Source organism: Zingiber officinale, chromosome 2B (genome assembly GCF_018446385.1).
Source record: "Zingiber officinale cultivar Zhangliang chromosome 2B, Zo_v1.1, whole genome shotgun sequence".
In the NCBI taxonomy this organism is placed as follows: Eukaryota; Viridiplantae; Streptophyta; class Magnoliopsida; order Zingiberales; family Zingiberaceae; genus Zingiber; species Zingiber officinale.
Genome location: NC_055989.1, coordinates 12,146,305 through 12,163,325, shown reverse-complemented (window position 1 = coordinate 12,163,325; position 17,021 = coordinate 12,146,305). Strand labels below are relative to the sequence as shown.

The 17,021-nt window shown below is 39.0% G+C and overlaps 4 protein-coding genes across 8 annotated transcripts in view; all 4 read left to right on the top strand.

Moving 5' to 3' along the window:
* The window catches only part of LOC122045312 (VPS35 endosomal protein sorting factor-like), a 45,250-nt gene extending 44,181 nt beyond the window's left edge, over window positions 1-1,069 (top strand). For 4 of the 5 annotated variants that reach the window (XM_042605476.1, XM_042605474.1, XM_042605478.1 and 1 more), the window contains 3 exons: window positions 331-447; window positions 532-588; window positions 700-1,069. In XM_042605476.1, the coding sequence (XP_042461410.1) occupies window positions 331-447; window positions 532-588; window positions 700-831 (306 nt within the window). In that variant the 3' untranslated portion in view covers window positions 832-1,069. The remainder of the gene's footprint in view (window positions 1-330; window positions 448-531; window positions 589-699) is intronic. The other variant, XM_042605477.1, reaches the window with a different exon arrangement.
* Window positions 1,070-1,956: 887 nt separating this feature from the next.
* LOC122045311 (pyridoxal phosphate homeostasis protein-like) lies at window positions 1,957-7,648 on the top strand. Its single transcript, XM_042605473.1, has 7 exons — window positions 1,957-2,334; window positions 3,056-3,122; window positions 6,012-6,058; window positions 6,633-6,720; window positions 6,909-7,042; window positions 7,131-7,229; window positions 7,420-7,648. Exons 1-7 carry the CDS (start codon window positions 2,113-2,115, stop codon window positions 7,495-7,497), a joined length of 735 nt encoding a protein of 244 aa, XP_042461407.1. The 5' UTR covers window positions 1,957-2,112; the 3' UTR covers window positions 7,498-7,648.
* Window positions 7,649-10,383: 2,735 nt separating this feature from the next.
* Window positions 10,384-12,629, top strand: LOC122045310 (GDP-L-galactose phosphorylase 2-like). Its single transcript, XM_042605472.1, has 7 exons — window positions 10,384-10,601; window positions 10,913-10,995; window positions 11,063-11,122; window positions 11,184-11,408; window positions 11,475-11,660; window positions 11,733-11,981; window positions 12,053-12,629. Exons 1-7 carry the CDS (start codon window positions 10,508-10,510, stop codon window positions 12,287-12,289), a joined length of 1,134 nt encoding a protein of 377 aa, XP_042461406.1. The 5' UTR covers window positions 10,384-10,507; the 3' UTR covers window positions 12,290-12,629.
* Window positions 12,630-14,883: 2,254 nt separating this feature from the next.
* Window positions 14,884-16,978, top strand: LOC122045308. Its single transcript, XM_042605470.1, has one exon. The coding sequence runs from the start codon at window positions 15,221-15,223 to the stop codon at window positions 16,778-16,780; it is 1,560 nt and encodes a 519-aa protein (XP_042461404.1). The 5' UTR covers window positions 14,884-15,220; the 3' UTR covers window positions 16,781-16,978.
* Window positions 16,979-17,021: the final 43 nt, after the last annotated feature.

Below are 17,021 nucleotides of genomic sequence, written 5' to 3'. Positions count from 1 at the left end.
CATTTTAGTTGTGCTGGTTAATACCTATCAACTTCAAACCATAAATCAACTTCCAATCATGATGAATTATGTTTAGTGATCTGAATACTGGAAACGGAGATGGCGTTGTAATCTTTTTTTGCACAGTTAGCATACTTACACTACAGTTCGTCCCATTATGATGAGGAATAGAATTGGAAATGAAAAAAAAAGGATTTACTTCTTGGTTTGTTATGAATAAACTACAACTTTCTTATCAATCATTTCTCTTGAATAATCCGTGGGTGTAAGAAGATTATGCTTACTGACAGCTTACAAATTCCTAACATATGGAGTCGCTTCTGTCTTCAGGTCGTTAGTAATGCCCAACTGTTTTTTGGAGACCTCTCATTCTACCAAGAGCTTTCATCTATAGCCAATCTTGCAATTCAAATCCTGGATGATGTTATTAGACAAGAGCCTAATTCAGTAAGTTCGATTCAATTTATGATTTCATATCAAGCAAAGATATAGTGCCACACATTTAGTAACAATTTTTGCTGCTTGCACAAGGCGACGCAAGGCAGATTGGCTCTGGATATTTGCAATTGTCTTCTCATATCATACACGGTATGTACCCAACTGTGCTTGTGTTTACCTCCTGCTCTATTCCATTGATTTCATTTGCCCAATTAAACAAGCATGAGAATTTGAATGCATAATTCCTTTTTGCTCGTGCAGAGAAGTCAGGAACTTTTTCTAAAATGCTCTAGTTTGATTGATATTGCAAAGGAATGCTTACATACGAGGGACAAGTATCTGCAATCAACTATGAGCCTTTTTTCTAGGTTACCATCAAATCTGGAAGGTTGAACTACTTTTCCATGGCAATATAACGACAAGATTAGTTTTCATGTGGCACAATATCCTGTGATATTAGTGAGTTTTCTTTATTGTTTGATATGCGTTTACGGAAACAGACCTTGTTGCTAATCCTTAGTGGTCATTAAGAATTGCTTTAGAAAATATGTTCTCGTGTAATATCATCCACCTGATTTTGTTAAATACTTGGAGATATTTGTGATTGGATTTTGATAGGGTAATATTGTCATTTGACCTTGTTCGTTACTTTTCGATATTTGTAATTTTGTTTTATTATGTTTTTTTGATAAAAAAAACAACACGAATGAAGTATCCTCTGTTCACAATCTATTTTCAAGATTGTGTGAGCTTAATGTAGCGACCAGAAACTATTCTCAATTCTCCATTGATATAAAAGAATTAGTAGCAAAACTAATTTGAATGCAGTCTCTAACCTGAAGCCAAAGCTAATGCAAATCTATGTTCAAGCTGTATTATCCTTGCACGACGATAAGAAGAAAATATGTTCAGAGAAGAATGAAGAAATAATAAAATTATGAGCAATTTATTGTATGGTTCATGGTAATCCAAGTAAACTGTCTACTATAAGGTCGGTTATAAGTTGACTTTGTGATTTATTTTTCTTTTATTTTGATGGCAAGTGAGAAATTTTTATGAGATTTAACTGGTATCTCTAAAATTAATTGATTTGAAAAGTTAAATAAATAAATTACCAAAAAAAAATAATGAGTTTAAAGTATAGTTGATACGCCTCATATAATGGAAAATTTCAATGCAAAAATATTTGATACACCTGATCACTAAAAAAATTTTAGGCATAACTATTCAACTTTAACGTAGAATTGTAAAAGGTTACTTGTCTATCAGGACTTATAAAGAGTCTTAATTTTTGTTTAGCAATAAAACAATATTTAATGTAACTGAACGAAAGAAAAAGAAATCAGAAAAATAAAATAAAATCAGAACAATGAATCACTTCTTTAAAATATTATTTTTCTTAAAATTATTAAATTTAGTAGTAATAATAATTTTTATGATTTTTTTTTTAAATTTAGAGATTGAGAAAGCGCTCGGCCGCCCATTGGCCTAGTTTTTATGTTTTGTATTTTGATTTAGTCGGTCGTAAATTCGTAAGCATCCCATCGCTTGAGGTCCTATCGAACACAAGCGGCTGCATCGCCACCGGCCCGATCTGTTCGTCTTCGAGCGAGGCACCATCAGAAACGGCTCAGGTCAGCCAGTCCTCCGCCTCCCACTGCTAGCTCCGACGCCATGTCTGCTCCTGCAGTCGAAGGCGCCGCAGCGACGGCCCTCCGCTCCGTGCTGTCTCGAGTCCAGCGGGCGGCGGAGCGCTCCGGTCGATCGCCCGATCAGGTTCGGGTGGTGGCGGTCAGCAAGACGAAGCCTGTCTCCCTTATTCGCCAAGTCTATGACGCCGGACACCGCTGCTTCGGTGAGAACTATGTTCAAGAGATCGTGGAGAAGGCTCCTCAGGTTTCCATCTATCTTCCGCATATTTTTCTTTTATTTTTCCTTCACCGTTGAAAACTAGCATACGGTGCGTGTATGTTTCGTTCATGATTGGTTGGGGTTGTTTAATTTGGTGATCGAAAGTGCTTAATTAGTAGCCTGCTATTTTTCTGTATGGGTGAGATCGATATGGTGTGACTTTCTATTGTTTTGCTTTTGAATAATTGGTTCTAGAGTCACCGTTAGCTCGACAAAACCATAGATAATTTAAGAAGACAATGGTCTGGTGTGCTCTTGTGAAATTCTAATTATTCCACTCTTTCAAATTCATGTTGTTTGAGAAGGCCATTAGAATTTGGTGAATTAACATTGAGAATTAATTATCTATTCTAGTAAAACAAGGGTAGACACTCAAGAACAATTGTAGCATGTTCAATTAGGATAGTCCGCATCTTCTATGTTGAGACAAAGTTCAAGTAAAGACTAGCTATTAGATTTACATATAAGATTAGATTGGATGATCATAAATGCTGCATACAGAAACTATTATTTGAGAAGCACATAAGCTCCTTGTCTAACTTAATGGCAATTTTGAGATTTTTGTCATCAGCCTTTCATATAACAGGTCTTTGCGTGAGTGTTGACTTGTATTGAAATTATTTGTATCAGCTAGATATTTATTTAAATGTTTTATAGTGTTTTATTAACCACACACAAAAATTTAAATTATTTCCCATTTCTGTAGCTTCCATCAGACATTGAGTGGCATTTCATTGGGAACTTGCAGAGCAACAAAGTGAAAACACTTCTTGGTATAAACTATTCTTTTGATATCTGAAGTTATCTTTGTTGATCTGTTTAAATAAATCACATGCATGTTTGTGCAGATGGATCAACTCACTTAGTTTATATTATATATTTTATGTCTGTCTTATATATATATATATATATATATATATATATATATTTTGCTTTTTGTTGAGTCTTATTGGGTCTTTGTTTTTTATATTCCTGAAGTTTGTAGATGCAAGAAAATCCCAGATCATTCAGGATAGGAACAACATAGGTACTAAGCACTGTCTTGTGCTTGCCCTTACAGGAAACAAACAAGCTAAATAGGAGTCTGTGAAGAGAACTTTCATTGCAAACAAAACATTGTAGTGTATATTATATCTGGAAAGTCCATGAAGACCAAAACTTAAATCCATTGGATAACTCTTTATAGCATAAGGATCTTATATTCCATAACTCTCTTAAGATTTGATTCCGTTCTTGGGAAAAGTACAGGTCTAGCACGCACAATGATGTGCTCTTCGTATTTTTTTTTTTATTTCCATCATTGGAAGAGTGTATTTAATTCTAGGTCACATATTAGCAAAGATGGACCCCTATGATTTTCCTCCATGAATTTGAGCTTCACATTTAAAACCAGCTGTTTGCTTTTCATACCACATCAAGACAATCATTCAAATTCTTTAGGTTTTTTTTTCTTTCACGACCTTGGCAACTATGGACTTCAATTTGTTTGCTTTGTAAAAATTTTATATTCTTATTCGTCCACAATTTTTCAAAAAAGTAAGCAGTTTAATCCAATCCAATTGCCTCACCATGCTTGTTTCCACATGGAAAAAAACCCCACCAGTATATTGAACTAGCAAAACAATTACAACAGTGAGAAGTTTAAGAGAAGAGAAACCCCAAGAAAGAGACTAGATGAATACCTAGAAAACCAGACAAAAAATGAATAATAGAATAAGGAGAACTGTGGATAGATCCAAAATTGCACTGCAGCAAGTAGCCAGTTGATAACTGCAACCAGAGTTTGTGATGTTTCAGTAATTGGCATTCCAGTGCCAATCACAACTTGTGGTCTAGGCTCGTTCTGTAAACACGTTTTGACAATAATCATGTGGGCAAGCTCATTTTAGCAAGATCAAGCTTGTTTATAGCTCACAGATAGAACACTGAATAAATTCATTTATAGCTTGTTAACATGCTCAATTTCAGTATACAAGCATTCTCATCACTAAACCTGTGATTAACCTCATTGATAAGCTTGTGTATTGGCTCATTTATAGGTTCGCGACTTTGCGTCAAGCTCATAAGCTGTTAAACACTTGGAAGACATTTTAAGATTGTTTCAGTAGACTACTAAAATTAACTCTATAGAGTCAAGCCTGAACTGAATTATTCATTAGCTTCAGTTGAATTCCAGCTAAGTTTAAGCTTGTGGGCTTTGAGCTTGTTTATCTATGAAAACTAGCCTTGCTCAAACCTGATGAAGCTCAATCACCTGAGCTCGAGATGAAAATTTGCAATTGAATCAAATTTGTACTCAATCAAGATTTGTTAAGCTGAACATGACCAAGGCAAATCTCAACTTGTCTTGAGTTGATTCTTTGTCTAGTTGAGTTTTTTTAGTAGATTGCTAAAAGACAAGGTTTAAAACCTCAGCTCATGTTGGAGCTTCAGTCTCTAACTCAAATGATACAGTTTTAGTACCATATCATGCTATACGGTTACGATTTCAATATTTATTTACATAGATATATAATAGAATATATATAAGCATATATCAATATATAAATATAGTATAGCAATATTTGTAAAAATATATACTAGACATATCACTAGATACATAACATAACATATATGTATATCATTTTCATGATTAATTGCTAAATCATAGTCGCTATATCATCGTCGCTGCTAGATATTTGTCACCCCGCCTTCCTCAAATTAGCCTCGAAGAATTTGCGAAAGCCTCAACCCCATCTCCATTGATTTTGACTTCTATGACCCATCTTCTTCTATCCTTGTGACCCCTGCAACTAATCCAGCACAGGTGACACGGTGATTAAACCTTATGTTGATCTTCCACAAAAACAGAATGTATTGGTCGTGCTCGGCAGCACAACTTGATGCTTAAAATTGCACTTTGTATAATGAAGCTTGAATTGAGTTAGTCTTGAGCTTCAGTTGAATTCCAACTAAGTTGCATTTGAGCTTGTATAAGCTTCTGACTTTTAAGCTTGTTTATCTATCAAAAGTAGCCATTGTCAAACTCAATGAAGTTCAATGAACTAAGCTTGAGGAGGAAATTTACAGTTGAATCAAGTTTGAACTCAATAATGATTTGTCAAGCTGAGTTGAGCAAGGCAAAGTTCAACTTGGCTTGATTTAGTTTGTTGGCCACAACCCATCAAATTGATCCAAAAAGTTCTCTTTCTATCGAGGAGTATCATTAACATGTTGTATTAGGGCAATAATGAGTTCCTTATGATCTAAATCCTAACTCTATACAAGTCTTTGGTTAAATGTGGAATCACCAATTCAAGGGACACCACAGCAAAAAGCATGACCTCTTGCTATGTATCCATGCTTGCCTATGTGGTCTGACCTCTTTAATAATACAGATTCCAGTTCTGATTATTATACCTGTTGTTTGTATGTTTTGTGGACCATATGTGAATGACTAGTCTGTGGTTTACATTTCAGACTCCCTCCATATTATGGAAATTTAAGGGAGAATTGACTGAATTCCAGTTTTCCATTCAACATCTTAGCTATTTTATTAATTTAGTAGAAATTATTAACTTCTTATTTTCTATGTTTCTAGATTTGCATATCATGATTACTTGAAAGTTGAATCACCACGCATTGCTAGTGTTTGATTAATTGAATTGTCGTTCTTATTGCAGCTGGCGTCCCAAACCTTGACATGTTTGAGAGTGTAGACGATGAGAAGGTAAATTTAATTCATGATCAGTATGTAGTTGATGAATGAATAACTGGAAGTCAAAATTTGCTTTTCTTCCTTTCACTGCATGGTCAATCTCAGTCAAAAATGTTCAGAGATTTTGGTCTTTATCTTAGGTTCTATTACTTGTTTCTAGTCCAGTAGCAATAAAGGAATAAGGAATGCCATGCTTTGTTTAAATAAACAAGGTAGTGTTTTCGATTTTTTCTTGGGAATCATTTGTTGGATCAGATTCTCAAACATGTACATCTATCACATTTTAATTATTCTGCAATGTGCAAGCTGTGGAGAAAAAGATGCTGAGCAAAATCAGATTTTTTGCAGGATGAACAAAGTGTGGAGCCATGATATCCGATCATCCGATCTTGTTGAAATTTTTTAAACCACTAGTTCTAAGAATTCAATAACGGAGCAACTATTTACAAAGTCAACCACTATAATGATCCAACAATCTATAATTAATATTTCTGTTATCTGATTGCCCCCACAATATGCTCGTGGAGAAAATTATATCTTTATCCCTGCGATATGTAGAATAAAAATTGTGCTTTATGATATGCAGATAGCTAATCATCTTGATCGGATGGTTGCTAACCTGGGAAGGAAGCCACTCAAGGTCCTCGTGCAAGTGAATACTAGTGGAGAAGAATGTACGCAATAAACTTTTAATATTCATGCAAACAGTACATATGATTGTTTTTTTTTTTCTCATTTTTTTTTCTAGAATGAGAAATTTCATATGATGAATAACTTAGTTGGCCACATTGAACCTTGATAATATTTGCCCTTGCCCAAACAGTAGATGCCTGAAACTGAAAGATCTCCCTGTATTTTGCAGCAAAATATGGTGTCAATCCTTCAGGTTGTCTCCAGCTCGTAAAACATGTGAAATTTGGATGCCCAAACCTTATTTTCTCTGGGCTAATGACGATCGGGATGCTCGACTACACCTCCACTCCAGAAAACTTCAGGGTAAGAATTCTCAAATGACTTTGAGTTCCATTTTATTTTCCCCCAAATACTTTGCTAAACCTTGATTACGTGTTCTGGGAACTCTCAGACACTATCAGATTGCAGGTCTGAGGTTTGCAGAGAACTTGGAATTCCAGAAGACCAGTGCGAGCTGTCCATGGGAATGTCAGCCGACTTTGAGCAAGCTGTAAGTGATTGTGTTTCACAAATTATTATACATGTCAGACTTTTGGTTGCAAGGATCAAAACAATACTTTGTAATGCTTTGTACTTTTATTAAATCCAACTGAAAAAGAGTGGATTCAATATTTTAGTTAATGCATTTTTTTGCAGCAAACATTCCACTAGGATCATTAACTTTTGCATGTCTCTTGCAGGTTGAGATGGGAAGCACTAACATTCGAGTTGGATCAACAATATTTGGAGCAAGAGAATACCCAAAGAAGGATAAGTAACAGTTGATCAACATAAGAAGTCATGTTTAATCAAAATAATATACATCTTTAGACTTTAAACATGGCAACCTCTGGCTAAAACATTTATACGACGAGCTCATGTGGTTCTAATGTCTTCATGAAAGTATTTAGTTTACTATTTTTTTTTGGATTATTCTATCCTAAATTGCAAATCCAGTAGTTATATTAAATTATCATAAATTATCGTAATTGTTTGAATTTGTGTTTTTCATTAAATTGTGAACACGGTGGCAAAAGATGAATACGTTCATCCTTAGTGTTCCTATCAACTCGTGTGGTAAAAGGCGATTCGCTTGTCCCCAACACCCCCGCCAATTCATCCCTAGACTAACACGGAGGAGGTAATCACGGGTGGTTACTAGTCATTAGTGCAAATGGTCAAGATATGGGGGAGGTTATGCTCGGTCACGCTGAGTTTCGACCCCTATACCTCATGTGACAACACCCCATGCCTTAACCATCGCACTGCCCCGAGGGGATGTGTTCTTGTCAACTCGTGGTCAATACGGAGGAGGTAAACATGAACGATTATTAGCATTTGGAATAGTGATTAACACATAAGGAAAATATTTATTTCGGTTTTGTCGATATTCGAATCTCAGATCTCATGATGATAACATCTTATGTGCTAGTTATTAGATCATTGCGAAGAGATTCATTAATTTGTGAACACGCACTTCTAAAAGGGTGAACAATCGGTCCAAAATTAAATTGATTATTATTATTTTTTTTTACAAACACAAACCGTCTGAACTTTGCAATCAAATGGAATGGATATAGAATTAATTAATAATATAGTAGTCGACTAATGAATCAGGGGTCCTCTGGTTATGACGTTATATTTTTTAACTGAGGTGCCAGTTCGAGCATCCTCTTGTGCAGATTTTTATCAATTAAGTGATATCATTCATCCAAAAAATCTCCTCGGGGGTTTCTGATAAGGGGTCGTTTCAGCGGTGGTGTCGGTCACTATAAAAAGTTTACCCATATAATTTTTTATCTTCGGGGCTATGGTGTCGTGATAGGACATTCAGGTTGTCTCTCAGGTACCCACGGTTCGAACCCCAGTTACAGCGTATTTGGAGGAAAAATAATCAAAGGATACTGAGTTTCTGGGCTGATCGCCATGTGCACTTCCTGATTTATCTTGATGATCGATGGAAAACTTTCGTAGGAGATAGTATAGATGATGGATGTATGATAATTTTAGTATAACAATGCACCTCTCACTATGTATAAATTTAATGTTCATTCTAAATGTCTTTCATAATTTATTCTTAAATTATATGAATAGAGAAAAATTATGAGATCAGTTTAAGCCGAGCATCGCATTACAATCTTTTACTCATTCTAGCTCTTACTTATTAGTATTACTAAAATTGACCCACAATTTAATCTTTGGTTAAACTCCGAATATAAATAAATAAATAATTTTATGGGACACAATGAACAAACTGCTCTTGTCAACTTCAATACATATGCATTCTTCCTCATTCAAAATTTTGATGGAGCAAGATTAAAATAGTAAAACTTAAAAGGATCTTTCAAAAAAATAGTAAAAGTATATGGTGCAAAAGCTGAAATGTTCTTAGATTTAGGTGACGTTTGGTTTATGGGTTTGAAAATGAGGGAATTGATTCATTCCCAAATCTTGTGTTTGGTTGATAGGAATGGAATCAAAATTTTGGAATGCAACCTAAAAATTTGGGTATGAATGAAATCCACCCTCTCCCTTGGGTTTTGATGGAATAGGAATGTGAATTAAGTTTTACACAAAAAAATACCCTTAGTATATTTGTTCAATTTTTTTAAATTTCACACTATCTCTCCTTGTTCTCTCTCATCATATTTTCTCTCTCCTTATTTTATCATTACACTTTCTCTTTCAATATACTTTCTCTCTCCTCATTCTCTCTCATCACACATTCTCCACCATTTTCTCTCTATATTCTCTCCCATCATACACTCTCTCTCCTCATTTTCTCTCTCTTTATTCTCTTCCATCACACTTTCTCTCTCATTACACACTTTCTTCTTATTTTTTCATTATACTTTCTCTCTCATCACACTTTTCTCTCATCATATTTTCTCTCCTCAATCTCTCTTAGCATACTCTCTCTCCTCATTTTCTCTCATCACACTTTCTCTCTTTTCATTCTCTCTCATCACACTCTTTCTCTGTATTTTCTCTAATCACACTTTCTCTCTCCCCAGTCTCTCATTTTCTCTCATCACACTTTCTCTCTCTTCATTTTTTTCATCACTCTTTCTCTCTCAACTCACTTTCTCTCTCATCATACTTTCTCTCTCCTCACTTTTTCATTTTCTCTTGTGGTACTTTCTCTATTTTCATTTTTTCTATTACTCTTTCTCTCTCAGGATACTTTCTCTCTCCTCATACTCTCATTTTCTCTATTACACTTTCTCTCTCTTTATTTTTTCCCATCACTCTTTCTCTCTCAACTCACTTTCTCTCTCATTGTACTTTCTCTCTCCTCACTCTTTCATTTTCTCTCATAATACTTTCTCTTTCTTCATTTTTTTTCCATCACTGTTTCTTTCTCAGCATACTTTATCTCTCACCGTACTTTTTTTCTTCTCAATCTCTCCTATCATGCACTCTCTCCTCAGTTTCTCGTATCCTACTTTCTCTCTCTTCATTTTTTCTCAACGTACTTTTTCTCTCATCATATGTTTCTCTTACATTCAATTTTCTCTCCCATCTAATTTTTTTTCTTATTTTCTTACAAGGATAAAAACAAAAAATTTAGGTTCATTCTGATTGAAAATATTTAACTAACCAAATATCATTTTTAAGAATGATACCCAAGTTCATACTCATTCTTATTCTATAATATTATTATGATATTCAGATTCCCAGGAGAAAACCAACGCCCCCCTTAGTCCTACGGCGTGTCCAGATAGCTCCGCCGCCGGGATTGTACTTGTACAGTTGTACTTCTCCAGCCTCTCAGATCGACCTCAGACGATGTCATCCGCCCACCGACCAAACGACTGCCATAATGGCGGCGATGAAAGCGGCTGCGGGCGCCACTGTCTATCCAGATGCTGCCTTCGTCTAGGTGACCCGCGATCAGATTCTGCTGTTTCCGCTTCTCTGCTTCATGGATCTTCCAGCTTCGATGTTTTGTGCGATTCTTCGTTTTTGTTTCAGAAAAAAAAATGATTTTTTAAAAAAGCTTTTGTGCTTCACGAGAGCGATTCGATCTGTTACCGAGATAGGGAAGAAAACCCACTTTTTTAGATTTGCTAAACTCGATCTGGCTGAGCGATGCCCGCCATGTGTTCGTCGTAAAGTCATAGCCAGATCTCGAACCTTATCAGCAACTCGATTCTAGAAAAAAAAATTGAGTTTGTTGAATTCATTGGCTAGGGACTAGGCTTCCTCTTTATTGTTTCAGCAAGGCGGGGAAGGTTGAGCCGCAGGCAAACTTCCTCGAAAGTCTTTTCAAACAGGTAGGAAGATCTCTTTCTGATATCTGAAACTGAAATCACTTTTGTGAGTTGAAACTTCGAAATGCAGTGGGATGATCGCAAGGTTAAAGGCTTATTCCATCATGATACCAACGCTTGTGAAACCAAGGTAGCATGCTAATTTTTGGTCACTCAATTCTCTTGAAGAATTGACTGCATTCTTCTTGCAGAGCATTCCAGGAAGATATGGTTTCATTGCACACTTAATTGAAGGGCGCGACCTCAAGAAAAGGCCGACCGAGTTTAGAATTGATGAAGTTTTACAACCCTTTGATGAGAATAAGTTCAATTTCACAAAGATTGGGCAAGAGGAAGTTCTATTTAGATTCCAAGAGAGTGATAATGGCAATGCATCAGTCATAACGTCAGAGTCTCCAAATGTTATCGCGATCAATGTTCGAGAATTTGCTCACTTGTTTTGATTACAACTAGATGTTTTAGGAACTTTCTTCTCCTTGCAGGTCAGCCCGATCGGCTACGGTCATGTGCTCCTAATTCCTTGTGTTTTGGACTGCTTACCGCAAAGGATCAATAAGGAGAGCTTCTTTCTTGCTATGTCCATGGCAAAGGAAGCCAACACTCCCTATTTCAGAGTTGGTTACAACAGTTTGGGTGCCTTTGCCACCATTAATCACCTCCATTTTCAGGTGGTTAAGCTATACCTATCGTAAACAATGTTGGTATTTTAGATAAGCTCTCATGGTTGTCGAATGCTTCAGGCTTTCTACCTTGCAGAAACATTTGCAGTCGAGAAGGCTCCAATTCAAACTATTGCAACCCTCAAAACTGGGGTCAAAATCTCTCGACTTGTAGATTATCCTGTAAGAGGTCTTCTATTTGCAGGTGGAAGCAACTTTAAGGATCTTTCAGATACCGTCTCGGCTGCCTGTATTTTCTTGCAAGATAGTGGCATCCCCTACAATGTCCTGATATCTGATTCTGGTGGAAGAATTTTCCTCCTCCTCCAGGTAAATTCCATACGATTCGCCGCTTAAAATCTAATACAATGAGTATCTTTGCATTGACACTGAGCTTGCAGTGTTTTGCCGAGAAGCGGTCTCGTGGGGAAGTTAGCCAGGAGATTGTCGAAACACAAATGAATCCAGCAGCATGGGAGCTGAGTGGCTATCTAGTGATGAAAAGAAGGAAGGATTTCGAGGAAGCATCTGAAGATACAGTATTGAGTTTCCTAAACCAGACCTCTGTGTCTGCAAGTATGTTCGGAGGAATCTCAGAAAGCATCTTGGAAGCTCTTTGTGATGGATTTCAACCATGATTGATGATTCCATCATGAACACTACTGAATTATCTTCATTTTTTCAAAACTAGAAGAACAATTCTCTCTGATCAAAACAGCTTGTCAGTAACTGGATTGTCAATGTTCATCTATCTAATCATGATTTGGTCAATAAATACCAAGCATTTGTTACTGGATTGGGGTGAAGAAGACTCCAGTGATGGCAGTAATTTGTGAATTCTATTGAACAAAACTCAAAGTGTTCCTTTTTACTTTTTGATTTATTATCAAAATGAAGCCTTTGAAATTGTCCTTAGTTTTTTGCGCTATTGTAGCCGCTACAAGATCAAAGCTGTTAACTGCTGCACAATTATTGCAAGTATGATTTAGTTATGATTCCATAACTATTATAACATAATTCATATTAATCAGAAATAAATTGTTTATACGGTGGTTGTTATAATATGATGTTAATATATATTAATTAATATTGATTACTGTTCTATATTGGGTTAATTCTCAATTTAGTCCCTCGTTATTTAACGTGGTGCTGATTTCATCCCTAATTTTTCAATTGACCAAATTTAATCCTCCAATTTTTGAACGTTTTCCCAAATTGATCCTTCCGTCTAAATCCCCGTTAAAATAAATGGGAAGACTTGTTTAACCGGTAGAAGTGACCTATGTCTTGCTGGATAATTCCTAATTTAGTCCCTCATTATTTGACGTAGTACCGATTTCGTTCCTAATTTTTCAATTAATCAAATTTATTCCTCTAATTTTTGAACATTTTCCCAAATCAATCATTCCGTCCAAATCCCAGTTAAAATAGACGGGAAGACTTATTTAACCGGTGGAAATGATCAGTTGCTTTTATTCTTGCACTATTTCCCTAATACTGACATTGATTGAGTTTGAGATTTAGAAACTTGTTTCCTTTGTTGGTTTATAAGCTGCAAAGAAGAAGCACTGACCGTATCGAAGTCTTTGTTGATTGTTCTGAGAAAATGATCGGAAGGATTGCGCAGAGAAGGGCAGGCGAAACCGTTGGAAGCAAAGAACTAGAGAAAAGTTTGAGCAAGGCTGAATTTCCATAGGCCGAAAGAGAGAATTCAAGTCTTAATTGAGCTTTGAGATTGAGTTGGTACCTCGGCAGCCACCGGAGCAGGGCCGAAGAAGACAGTGCTGTCATAGGCGAGGAGGCAGAGGCGATCGAAGAGGTCCAATACCTCGCTGTCGGGCTGGTGGACGGCGACGACGACCGTCATCCTCTCGCAGCGGGCATCGACATGGAGTCCGGCAGTTGGAGCTGCGTCGAGTAGGAGACGACCTCCATTTTAAAACTATCCTTGGACACAATCGGGACTACGTCAAATAATGAGGGACTAAATTAGGAATTCTCCAGCAAGACATAGGCCACTTCCACCGGTTAAACAAGTCTTCTCGTTTATTTTAACGGGGATTTAGACGGAAGGATCAATTTGGAAAAACGTTCGAAAATTAGAAGATTAAATTTGGTCAATTGAAAATTAAAGACAAAATCAGCACCACGTTAAATAACAAGGGACTAAATTGAGAATTAACCTGTTCTATATTACAAAAACTTCTATCATTGTTATAACACAATGGTGTTAGTGTTGATCAAAATAGAAAAGCTATTATAACATAATATTGATGAATATTGATAAAAATGAATTATTACTACAATACATACAATATAATTTATTAATACGGATTATAGTTGAATGGTTTATATTATAATGGTTATGAGCTATAACTGCTACAATACAAATTAGAGATATACATTTTTATAATACAATCCTAATAAAAAAGTATTAATTTTTACCTAAATATACTGGCCAATAAAAAGTAAATTTTAGGTGGGTTTATGGTAAAATTTTCTTAGCGACAAAGATTATGTATTCAGAGGCAAAAAGTGACTCACTCATCTCAAATATCTTCCATCGTCAATCTCATGATAAGATCGAAAGAATAAATTATGATGATCTAATGACCTCTTTAAATAATTATATTCATCCATGATAAAAGTGAAGTTATTATTTTAGCGATAGATCTAGAACGATAAATAATTTGATTCTATATGTACAGATAGTATCTTACTTAGATAGTGTCTTGTGTACAGATAGGATGATTCATCTTCTCTGTATTGATTTTAGGACGGATTATTAAGGACACTGAGATGATGACAATCGCCTTTTCTAAACTTGTGTATAAGCAGGGCTACCTCCACGGACTTATCTAAGTTGGTAAGTGACAGATTGATTGTTATATATACTCTTAGGGTAGAATCTCGGGGTGGGGGGAGGGGGTGTAAATTCCTATAACATGTGTAAATTTATCCCACATATCACTTATTTTTTTAGTCAGTATGATTTATTTTTTTCGTATTGATCTGAGATAGGTTGACGGGAGACTGAGATTAGTGTATTAACTTTTGCCATATGTGTATAGGGCCTATAGGCCGGACCTGTGGAATCCAGCGCGTCGAATCAAAACCCCTCATGCAACCTGTGGATTCCTAAACCCCGACCAAAACCAAAACCAAAACCAAAACCGTGGGCGACAGCAACTCCTCCTCCTCCCTCCGGGCCCACCCGACCTCCTCCTCGCACCCTGAGGCTCCCCCCTCCGCCTCCCACAAACACCAAACTCAGACCGAGAAGCCGCCGCCTGTTCGCTGTACGACTCACGCAAAGGGCCGCTGGTTTTCGACCCACAGGAAGGCGGAAAACATGCAGCTGGGCCCGTGTTTCCTTCCGCCATGCTTTGCCGAAACCGGCGGCACTCGCAGCTCCACGCTGACGAGAGAGATATCAACCCACGTTAGCTCGTGTTAGCTTGATTCGTCTACGGTTTTCCTTTTAATCGGGTTTCTTCGGCCAAGGGCACGAATTAAGAGCTGACGGATTAGAAGATAGAGTGAAGCTGACGGAGAGAGAGAGAGAGAGGATGGATCATGGAGGAAATGGGATGCCGAGGGGGATGTTGCAGATGGGCTCTGGGGGTTTGCTCGGGTTGGACGTCGCGCTGCCTCCGCATCAACAGCAGATGCAGCAGCAGGCGCGCCACATGCTGCCTTTCCAGGCCGCCGGCGACGTGGGAGAACATTACCCGTTTGGCCGTCACGGTCAGAACGTGCCCACGTTCGTGCGGACCAAGCAGCAGCCGGGCTCGTACGGGGAGGCTGAACCGGCGGATGACCAGGCGGCACTGCGGTCTTTGACGCAACCGGCGCCGGCAGCGTCTCCGTGGCAGAGGATGAAGTGGACGGACAGCATGGTGAGATTGCTCATCAAGGTAGTGTATCGCGTCGGCGACGACGGCAGCGGCGGCGGAGCTGAGGGTGAGCTGCAGCATGTGGCAGAGGGCAAGGGGAAGAGTAAGGCGGGGGAGGGGGCGGCGGCGACTACGGCGATGTTGCAGAAGAAGGGGAAGTGGAAGTCGGTGTCTCGGGCGATGATGGAGACGGGGTTTTCGGTGTCGCCGCAGCAGTGCGAGGACAAGTTCAACGACCTCAACAAGCGGTACAAGCGGGTGAACGACTTGCTTGGAAAGGGCACCGCCTGCCGGGTGGTGGAGAACCGGGCTCTGCTCGACACCATGGACCACCTCTCGCCCAAGGCCAAGCAGGAGGCGCGCAAACTCCTCAATTCCAAACACCTCTTCTTCCGCGAAATGTGCGCTTACCACCACGCCGGAGGCGGTGGCTCCTGCGTCTCTGCCGCCGCGCCCCTTCCTCAGCAAGTGCCCCCGCCGTCACATCAGAATCCTCAGCAGCAGCAGCAGCAGCAGCAACAACAACTCTGTTTCCACCACTCTCAGTGTAGCCGCTCCGACGCGAAAGGCGTGGTCTCTAGCCGAGCCATGGCGGCGCCGGTCGCCGCTGACGAAGAAGGAATGATGATGGATGAAGAAGTGGACGACGACGACGACGTCGACAGCGACGACGAGGAGGATTTCGGCGACAGTGACTACGCGGACAAGGACTATTTGGAAGAGGGGCACCGCAGCAAGCGCCGCCATCACCCGCAGCACAAGCACGAGGAGGGAGAGGAGGACGTGGACAGCAAGGAGTTGGTGTCGCCGGGGAGAAAGAAGCGGAGGGTGTCATCCCAAATGTCGGCTTCTCCGTCGCTTTCGCTGACTCTCTCGTCGCAGTCCGGCGCAATGCAGCAGCTGCAGTCGGAGCTGATGGCCGCCATGCCGTCCGGCGACGGCGGCGGAGGGGAGCATCAGCTGCAGCAGTGGCTGCAGAAGAAGGCGGCGGAGCTAGAGGAGCAACGGGTGGCATACCGTTGCCGCGCCTTCCAGCTCGAGCGGCAGCGCTTCAATTGGCTCCGCTTCTGCACCAACAAAGAGCGCGAGATGGAGCGCTCGAAGCTGGAGAACGATCGCCGCCGCCTCGAGAACGATCGCATGCTGCTGCTGCTCCGCCAAAAGGAGCTAGAGCTGATTCAAGCCGGCGGTGGCTTCGCCAATGCAGATCACCTTCCTTCCACCGCCGCCTAAAGATCGACTTTATCAAACCATTTGACGACGATCTTTACAATCACTCATCTCCAAGAAAAAGGGAAAAAATCTTCATCTTTTACTCTGTAATCCTTATCAGTCAAAGCAAATCCGAACAATTTAGTTTTGTATTCGATTATTACTTTGTTGAAAACTAGCCGTTAAATTATTACAACAACAGCCCGATTCTTCTCTCGAGTGTCATCGTCTTCAACATCTCCTCCAAAAGATTGACCAAAAC